General features: G+C 38.1%; 1 protein-coding gene across 2 annotated transcripts; it reads left to right on the plus strand.

Moving 5' to 3' along the window:
• On the plus strand, positions 1–4831 carry LOC128402599 (spexin prohormone 2-like). Of its 2 annotated transcripts, XM_053366848.1 has the most exons (5): positions 3–189; positions 289–366; positions 453–510; positions 2972–3052; positions 4541–4831. In XM_053366848.1, exons 1-5 carry the CDS (start codon positions 124–126, stop codon positions 4588–4590), a joined length of 333 nt encoding a protein of 110 aa, XP_053222823.1. In that variant the 5' UTR covers positions 3–123; the 3' UTR covers positions 4591–4831. The 2 variants fall into 2 exon arrangements, with proteins under 2 accessions (XP_053222832.1, XP_053222823.1); XM_053366857.1 differs by lacking the exon at positions 289–366 and having other exon boundaries at positions 1–189.
• The last annotated feature ends 5628 nt before the right edge of the window (positions 4832–10459 follow it).

A 10459-nucleotide genomic window follows, 5' to 3' on the forward strand; every position in this document is an offset into this window, starting at 1 on the left:
GTAAACCCTTCCCTGGAAAACAAAGGCTTTTTTTTAGGGGCGGGAGAAAAACAACCCCAAGCAAAACATCTATGATCAGCTGAACTTGCGTATTTTATCATCAGCAGCTATTTAAAAGTAAGAATGCCAAACCAAACCTTTGATCACATTTCGGTGATAGAAGCGAGTGACAAAAGACCTGCCAGCATGGTAAGCAACTTACTAGGTCTCTTTTATGCTTTTAAATATTTGTTACAGTGGGTTTTATTCTGAATAATCAAAGAAAAATATATACTGTTTTTCTTGCAGAAAGTTAAAACAGCATTAGTTTGTGCTTTTGTCATCATGATGGTCTTTTTCGTAGTTGAATCATCCCACACCCCAAAGGTAAAGGTTTTAGCTAAAATATCCTCCAAACTCTGCAGCAGTACATGACAAGTTTCCAGTGAATTGTGGCTACTTTCTCTTTTCAGGGTAATCCAATAGCAAGAAACTGGGGTCCACAATCAATGCTGTATCTCAAGGGAAGATGTAAGTTTGGTGTCTCATTTTCAAAAAAATGAAAATAAAAATGCTTGGTTCAGTTAAAAAACCATTTAATGGCTGTTTTTAATACTACATTGAATTTCAAAATGTTTGTTACAGGGTGAAATCTCAAATAAAAAAAGTTTAGTTGGGCATTAATTTGAAATACTTAGGAGGAAAACTGCCTACCACAACCACCACAAAGTTAATGATTTATTCCAGTTAAAAGGCTCTAAGTAGCTTCCTGATTGATTTTTTTAAAAAGCAACAATAAACTGGTTCCCAGTGGGGCTATGTAAAATTAGCACTTGCTTAAATGTAATGAATTAATATGGAGACATACAAGCAACCTGAAAACTAATTTTGTAAAATTGTTTAGCTATAAGCTACGGTATGTAACAAGGACGTTGCAAACAATCTGAAAACTAAACTTGCTAATAGAAGGATGTCATAGAGGAGGTATAAGCTTTTCGAGATGAAGATGTTACACTGAAGTAGGAACTACATTTCCACAATCTCCTTAATATGTATTTACAGGATCTGTGCATAACATGATACTTTATACTTTGAGAACTTTCTGTGGAGTACTGTGGAAGCAATGTGGCTCAGGGAGAAAGATGTGGCTAAATGTAATGTGATCATTTTACTCCGGCCATTTTTCTCAGAGCTATCCTTTCTTAAGAATTCTCTGAGTATCATGATTTGCTTGTGTGTTGCTTTTCTTCAGCTGTTTCACAGAGGCACTCCGCTATATATTACCCATAGTAAAACCGTAGTAAAACTTAAAATGGGTCTTCACCCCCCCCTATTTTTGAGGGTCCAGTGTATTCCAGCTCATTCTCCCTTTAACTTGCATGGGTAGGGGGAGAAAGTAATGGTGCCCCACCAAAAGATTAATGGATTAATGGATTAATGGATTAATCTCTCCCCGCCACCCACCCACAGCAATACCCCAATTGTCCTTCCCATCAGCTGTTTTTGCCTTTTTGTTTAGTAAGGACCTGATTTGGGTTTGGTTAAAGGGCTTTCAAATTGAGGACAAATGTGGAGGTTAAAAATAAATATGCAGAATCAAAGTAACTACCACTGGAAAAAGTAATAATAGCAGGCGCTGGTTCACTTCGATATCCACAGGGCAAGAACACAATGAGGAAGAATATTTGGCAGATCACTTGTGGGTCCGGGGCGTGGTCCCAACACCACCCACCAATGCGTGTGAGCGGGCTTGTAAAAATAATCTGAGAAATCTCAGGATAAAGGGGTGGAAGAGGCAGTATTAGAACAGGCTGTGGCATGAGAAGACACCTGAAGGCAGCCCTGTATGTATCGGGAAGTTTTTTATGTTGACATTTTACTGTTTTTATATGTGCTGTAAGCTGCCTAGAGTGGCTGGGGAAACCCTGCCAGATCGGCAGGGTATTAATAATAATAATAATAATGTGTCATGTCAATCACAAGTTAGCAAAGAGGATCAATACCAGAAAAATTAAACAGGAGAAGGCTGTTACCTTCTTTGTCCTGCTTGCAAGTGACCAGAGGTATCAAGTTTCACTGCAGGTAGGAAAAGAATGGTCAGCTGCATAGACTTTGATTGGATCCAGCTCAGCATCCAGTATCTCCTATAATGATACAGAGCAGCACCTCTTTGGCTGAAGTGGAAGAGAGAAACTCAGCACAAACTGGTCCAGGATCATGGGAATAGCCAGAGGGTAGCAGGCCCCCCCCCCATATAAATAAAAATACTTAACTGATTACATCACAGATAACTCAGTTCTGCCGCCCTAACATAAAACCTGCCCCCCCCCAAATTAAATCCTGGCTATGCCCATGTCCAGGATCAAGGAAACCTGGAGGTGTCTGAAATCCTATGGCTTTCTTTTGCCCCTTTTTATTTTGTTCAGAGCAGCTGGATGATCACCATAAAAGCTAAGCCAAAAAAACTACAGTCAGAATTGTGTGTGTACCTGAAGCCTTCAAAATTAGTTCCATCTTAAATGAATTCTGTACAAAAGTTATTGAGGAAATCTCCAGTGAATATACTAATATTGCAGACTGTTGTAAACTCTTCAGATCCCCACAAGCAATGCAGGCTGAGCAGTTATATAGATCAATGCTTGTATGGATATCTGAGGCTCCTTAAGTCTTTTATGGTGGATGAATTGGCAAGAATTCCAGCTGTTTTCATCTCACTTTCCCTCATTCAACTTTAATTGCTCTGTTTGTATTTGTAGAAGGGCTTTTACATTCAAGGTTATTAAAACATTTGAGCAGGCTAGAAAATACTTTCCAATCTCTTTTTGGTCATTTCCATCATCCACTCAAGCCCAAGTATTGAGATTTGTAAGCTATATTATCTGTGTGAAAACCTATTTATCAGATGGCTGGTCAGATGTGCATTCAACCTCAAAGATCATAAGCAGCCATATATAGAACTCAAGGTAATTTGGCTTGCTTTTTTCTTTTACAGATGGTAGAAGATATGCTTCGTCTGATAGTGAAGAACAGTATTACAAGCTTGACTTGGATGATTTGAATGCAGTTATGAAAAGTATTTATTTGTAATTACATTCATCAATGGCCTTTGTGCATCTTTTTACGAATCCTCTTTGCAAAGCCAAACTTTTTGTTGTTCGTTTTTTAAAGAAATGGTACATAATTTATGTAGGAGGTGTAACCGTTCAACTACTTCAGTATAAAATAAACTAGAGAACTCTAAATCTGGAGTTAACTTTAGGAACACGAGGAGCAGAGGAAGCTGCCTTAGACTGAGTTGGTCTACGGCATGCAGCTCAGTACTGCCTATACGGAGTGGCAGTTCCTCTCCAGGGTTTCAGAATGGGCTCCAGACATACCTGGATATGCCAGGGATTTAAACTGGTACCTTCTGCATGTGCTCCATCTTCTCAGCTTTATGTTATATAAAGAGGCAAGAACACTTTTCCAAGCCCTTTCCCATGAAATGAATGGGTAACACGTTTCAGAGGACGGTATCTATATAGCCTGTTACTGACCTTCATAGTAATCTGCATGATTGCATGTTAAAGCTGTCATGTGAAATGTACACCCATACTTCAGAGTTCAACAACCTGCTAAGCATTTCTTACGCAGCTTCAATCGTTTTAGTACATGAAAGCACTTTTTCTTTAAAATCAGCTGCATTACTCACATGCATTGGATTAAGGCTATTTTAAAAATTGTGTCCTTAAAAGAAAAAAAGTGCTCAGTATTTTGCAAAATCAAAACCATTAGTCATTTTCACTTGCTGTGAATTTTGAATGGATTTTGAATGAAGTCTGCCTGTAAGAATTATACGATTATAGATTTGGAAAGGATCTCATGGGTCATCAAGTCTAGCACTCAGGCAGTTGTAGGGATTTGGCTACTTTTGTTCAAAGGCAGCCTCTCTACTGATAAGCAGTCCAGGAGAACAGCTGTCTGCAAAGGCATTCATTCCTTCTTTATGTCTCAAGGACTGAACCCATCCTGAGCCAGGCCTTCCAGTGTTCTGGGGAAATAAATGAAGAGTGCAGACTTAGTTCTCTAGCATACAGTCTCTGTAAAGACCTTTGTAAGGAGGTTGGGAGAGTGAATCAGGAGGAGCATGGGTTAATCTAAACAGAAAACCTATCTAAACAAGAGGGTCTTTACCAAACTATGAAAGGCTGTGAGGGTTGGAAGTTTCAAAATCTGGATGCCAAATCGAGACTGTCACATTTATAAAAATTTACCCCTCTTCCCATTCTCTTTCTCTCCCCTCCTCTCTCCCTCTTTTCCCATTTTACCCCATGGAGGCTAGCATTTGACTCTCAATTTGCAAAGGTAGTCTTTATGTAAAATAAATTAATTAAAGTAGCTTGTATCAATAAACTCTTAATGTCACAAAAGCAATCCCCTCTCCTGCCATGTGAATGCTCAGATTGGGATTTTGAGGCATATGCAGGGAAATGCCAGGGAGCCAGGGCAATTTTGAAGTGAGAATGGTGAGAATTCACAATGAGAAATATAACATTTTGAATATGTCTCCCTTTTTTTATAGATTACCAACATTCAGCACCACAGAAATTCCTGAACATCAGAAGAAAATGAACATCTGAAAAAATGGACATTGACCACTTGGACTAATGTTCTATTTTACTTGCCCTTTGAATTCCAAACACTGTAAACAATTTTTAAAGTGTTCCATTAATATAGTTATGAATAATCTTTACACTGTGTGAAAAACTCTATTAGATGTGATTATTTTGCCATTCTTTTAATGAGCGTTGTTTCAACCTATTCAGCTTACATTTGAAACTTTTGCATGTAATAAGAATTCCTGGTAGTAACAGATCACACAAAAGCAATACAAAATAAAAAGTTCCCACAAGTGTTTGTTGCCAGTTGCCTTATTTCTTCTCTTTACAGCCTACAGCCCAGCATCCCAAGGCCCACAAAACGTGCAGTGTAGAAAAAGTGGATACATATAACACTACAACCCAGTCTTCCAATGATGCTGAAAATGGAAGCTTCAGGACCTATAAATGGAACCATTTATTTGTACAGCACATAGTTAACTATGGAATTTGCTACCAAAAGATGTAGTGATTAAGGATGGGGGGGGAATTCAATTCACTTTGCATTTGAAGGCCAACATACAAAGATACATGTCATTTTGACCATGTGACACCTTCCTCCAAATGTTAATGGGTCTCTCCTACTTCCCCCTTTCAGTAATTTAAACTCCCAGTGCATTCTTTAGTCAGAAGTTAAATGTATACAGGTATGCAATTTAGAGGTTTAATTGATCACGTTCCATTTCCCCTTATTTTTATGCCTTATTTTTATGAATTTATTAGTTTCATTTTCCTCACAAGCATTTCTTAAACTTTACCTAGAAATCAGAATAGAATATCATATTTTTAGCTCACAGAGGCTATTTTATATTCCCTGCAATCTCTTTTTTTTAAAGACCATGATTTTAAACTACTCATATAACAATTATTTCTGAAAGATCATTGAAAGCTTTCAAATTACTTGAAACTCACACCCCATCTTCATTTTCTCCTTTACTATTCAGTGAATTTGCATTCTTGGATGACAACCACTTGCTACTGCTTTTATTTTCACACTTCTAATATGCTTCCACATAAACTGCAAAGGGAAATGAATGTGTAATTAAGAGCTCATTGATGTGGATGAGACTGAAATCCTAATGTTGTAAAATATGCTTTGGCTAAAGTAGTCTACGCATTTTGCCAGGTCTCTAGATTTTTACATTAAAAAATGGTGTGATTTTCTAATCACTATAGTGCCATTCCTTAGCAAAGGTGTTTAATCCAACATTACTATTATCAGCATTTTTATAAAGCTGCCTTTATAAATAAGAATAATACAAATAATACAAAGTACATCTATTTGGGTTGTTTTGACTTCACCAGGAGTGAGCTGAGCATTTGTTTATTATGGAGGACTAGGTGCCATTAATTTTCATTATGAAAATAATGATACATTATAATAATGATACATTGTTTGATAGATTAAGTAAACCCAAGTACACATCCACTAATAGCAACATTAGTTGCTCTAAATGTTAGCTGTAGAAGGTATTTTGACTCAGACAATATACAGTCAAGATTCAACTCTTGACATATATATGCAATATTTATGTGACTCACATCACTGTAGTACTGAATGACCCAGAGCCATTAATAAATGTCACATTCCGTGGAGGAGGAAAGGTATTTTTCCATTTTATAGATGTGAATGTGACACATACACTGTGACTAATAGATGATGTGTTTATTAAGGCAAAAACTGCATGTGTTCTGAAGCATAGCAATATTTTTCATTGTATGGCTTTTTAGTTTTTAGAAAATAAGGAAGAAAGTCAAATTCTATTGTTCATTCTCTTCCAACATGTGAACCCGACCAGATAGGATGTCTGAGCTCAATCGTTCCAAGCTCAGATCACGTGCTCAGAAACTTGTTACTATATTTTGTAACCCAAGATTTCTACCTGTGTTTTCTGGCTGCTGTATGGGAAAGCACATGAGTTTGTATGTAAGCCAATTTTAATTTGCCAAATTGTGTGGTGCATTCTATGCCAAGGGAGTAGAAAGGGGAGGCACTGTAAGCTACTTAAAATGAGACATTTAAAAGATCTAACAGCCCATATTCCCACACTTTACTTTGCTGCATGTTTCATGTTTTAAAACCTCTGTTGTGGCTCTCTCTTACCAGAGAGTATTCTGCCCCATGTTTGGATCTAGGGATTCAGTGAATTCTTCTTTACTCAACCAAAACCAACCATAACCAACAACATGTGGTTCAACGTAAGCAAGTAAATGATGTACATTGGGTCAAAAAAGGCCTAAATTGATAGAAAACACTCCTCACCACTGCGATCACTTGAGCTTCCAGTGGCAATAATGGATCACTTTGTTCCTTTAGTCAGAGTGCAACCCCATTAAGAACAGGCAGTCTGCCTAATTCCTGGACCTGGGAGCCACCCACCTACAATACCTCCAAATTAGGATTCAGCTTTAGCTAATTGGTTCTCATTCACGAGGAAAGAGATTCAATTCAGTTCATATTTAAAGGTGAACCTACCTAACTCACAGTTTCCAAAACAATATAAGAACCTAAGCAGTCACACTTCAAAATTCAGGCTTCTCTGAATTTTGCAATGCTATTCTCAAGCCAAGAAATGTTTACAAAAATGCATGTACTAAGGTAAAGTGTGCATAAAAGTTATTTTTGCTTATTAGTGAAAATAACATGCAAAAATTGCTTTGCAAAAATGTATAAAGAAAATCACATTTAAAATGTATATAAATTAGCAGTGAAATGTTGATGAAGTTTCATGAGGACTTAAAAAGAACACCAGAAAAAAATGTGAAAAACTGAACTTCACACTGGAAAAATGAGAGGCTGAGAAAAACCAAAATTGACATATTCACCTATCCCTATCATCTAGCACACCACTACATTCAGGCACTGGACCTGCACAACTACACCTGACTCATTTGTAACAGAGAAATAGTGCTGGGTGACATTAGTGACCACAGTGACACTGTACTCCAAATCCCTTGCTCTCAACAGCTTCTTATAGAATCTATATTACAGGTGTTAAAACTTAGCAGTGAAAGCCATTTCCAGCCCTTTCGTTTCGAATTCTGGAGTTCTGGTCCACTGCAGCCCCTTCCATCTTGGCTTGTCTTTCGATTTCAGCTCCTTCTTTCTCCAAAAGTGCTCAAAGTGTAACTTAAGTTTATTTGCCCATTTGATTTATATATAATATTTCAACCCCAACTTGCAATATCATAGCCAATCAGAAGGGCAGCAGAACTCTACTTCAATTTCTCTTTATTATAATATGTTAAGTTTCTCTCTCCCTCTTTTTTAGATCTTCTGGTTTCATTTCCTCCTTAAGTATCAAATCCCTGGGCTGAATTTTTGACCCTCTATCAGAACAGCCTCCCATCCCACAAAGCAACCATGTTTGAACTAAAAAAACAAAATGTAAACCTATGGTAGGCAATCAGTTGTTAATAATGAGCAGTTCCAATCTCAATGGCCTGCAGATCAGGAGATTAGCCCCTTAAGCCAAGGGGTGGGTAAACTCCACCCCATGGGTCAAACCTGACATGACATCCCCTTTTGGCACACAAGGACGTTTTGGGAAAGCCTTATCCACCCACCCTACAACTAATGCAATGTGTGACATCAGGGGCAGTGTTGGTTAAGGTGTGTCTTCAAAGGAACAGTCAGGAGCTTAACCTTGGCTCCAAATCGTTCCTTTCCTGGAGCAAGTCACACTCCACACACCTTGCTCAAGAAGGCAGAAATGGTTACTAGTCAATGGAAACTGCTTCTCCCACCCAGCACCGGTCTTCAAAGCTGCCCCATACGGCTCCTTTCCACCTCTAACATAGTCCAAGGAGCTACAATTCACAGAACTACAATTCACACCACATTTCATAAACTACCGTTATCAGGATCCTTTGGGGAACATGATGTATTTTAAACATATGGTGTATACAAAGCCTATGAATGCCAGTCTGATTTTGGAATATCCATCTCCCACTAATCATCTTCCCCACTCAGTGTCCTGGCATTTGGGGTCTCAGAAAATCTGGATAGTGCTGCAGAAGCTCCTGCTGACACTGTCTTCTGACAGTCAGTGGTATCTCCTGACAGTTCTACCCACTTCAACAGTGTAATTGTCATTTCATTCATGTTAACAGGGAACCAGACAACTTCTGGACTTCCTGCAAAAGTCTTTGACCCACACAGGATCCCCTGGACAGTCTACATATTCTAGTAATTTATATACTGCAGAATACCATTATCAAAAATATTAGTAATAAAAGTACATGGGAAGTATTTTGTAATTTTTAAAAAAGTTAATAGACTTTTTTTTTGCCCCATTCAGTGAGAGATAAGAGTTTTTTGTTTAAAATCCATTTGTTTTGTGGAATACATATATCACCCATTGCAAGGGCTTCCTAGCTCTCCAAAACTTTCCCTTAACAATATAATTTTACCACAGTGATCTTTAGCTTTAAATACATTGAAAACATAGCACGCCTTCTGACTAGTTTTCTTATTAGAGTGTAATATAGACAGATGTGTTTGTAGCTGCTGTAATTACGTTAATTTCATAGGAACATAAGACTGCTGTGTAATCAGCTATTACTAATGTAATTACTCTGACAAAAATGGTTCACAAAGAGACAGTGTGTTAGAGTTGCTCCTAAATGAGTACTGATTGTAGTAATTGAATAGTGAGCCACATTTGTCTCTGAAGTGGATAATATAATGTAGATTTTTGCTATCCCGTAATTAAGATTCATGAAAAGCATTATTTTGATATGTGCTCTCAGGGTAGTGTTTGGTTTTTCAGGACTAATCCACATGTCTTTTATCACCCTAAAAGAATAGTGTTTTGTTTGCATTACAGTGGGGTCTTTTAAAATCAAGGTCTCATATACTAGCATTGTACAATCAATCATCTTTATGAAATTTAAGCAACCAAATATGTCCATTTTACAGACAGCAAAACTGCAGTAAAAAAAGGGTAAGGCCAACAGAGTCACAAGGACCAACATCTTTCAAACAGCGTTATAAGTGTCACTCTCAGATGCCTCGTTCCGTGCCTAATAAGCACGGGGTGCCTTTGCCTGGCAGCGCTGTGACCCATAGATTGCAGCAAAATATTGGGCAAGGTTTTGCCCAGTATCTTCTCTGTGTGATGGGCTCATGGGAAAAAGCTGTCAGTATCTGTCTGGTTGGAATCTGCACCCTGCACCCTGGTCCCCTAGTGAGACCTTGCTTGCTTGGCTTGCACCACAGCAAAGTTCAACACTGGCTGACTCCCATGGAACAGGTTTGGAACATTTCCACATCATTCACCAGGCACCAGCAGGCCAATACTGGACAAGATAATGACATCAGGAAATCAGGTAAGTTGAACCACATACTTATGAAGCGGAAGTTGGTAACTAAGAGAAACAAAGGGAGGATAATGACTTCCGAGAAAAATCGTTTTGTTTCTTATCTTACATAAAATTCAACATCACCTCCATTGACTCATGAGACACTGAGGCAGGATTTAGTAGGTTGAATACATGTTTGTACTTTGTACTGGGCAGGGTTAATCGCTGGACAGGGTTAATTGTGGCTGTTTTTACACTGTATCATGCAAAATGTAAATGATGCTGACAACACAGAGCACATGGATGGTGATGAAATATGTTACAATGGAGTAACAAGTATGAGTGACAGCTATATGCTATTTACTTGAATAGTTTACAAGGCTAGAGTAGTTTAGGTATTCAAGCATGACAAATTGTTCACAAACTACATATATTTTTATTCCATGCTGAACTTCAGTACTGCAATCCTCAGCAGTACCTGAGTAAGTGCTGTTTGCAATCAGTTGGAGAACTGATTACACTGATTAACTGCAAACTCA

Source organism: Podarcis raffonei, chromosome 1, assembly GCF_027172205.1.
Source record: "Podarcis raffonei isolate rPodRaf1 chromosome 1, rPodRaf1.pri, whole genome shotgun sequence".
Lineage (NCBI taxonomy): Eukaryota > Metazoa > Chordata > Lepidosauria > Squamata > Lacertidae > Podarcis > Podarcis raffonei.

Excerpts from the sequence above, each read along its gene's own strand:
- LOC128402599 (XM_053366848.1), top strand. The coding sequence starts at position 124 with ATGCCAAACCAAACCTTTGATCACATTTCGGTGATAGAAGCGAGTGAC. Across the intron at positions 367-452 it reads AATCATCCCACACCCCAAAG|GGTAATCCAATAGCAAGAAA; the intron begins GTAAAGGTTTTA and ends TTCTCTTTTCAG. Across the intron at positions 3,053-4,540 it reads TTTGAATGCAGTTATGAAAA|ATTACCAACATTCAGCACCA; the intron begins GTATTTATTTGT and ends CTTTTTTTATAG.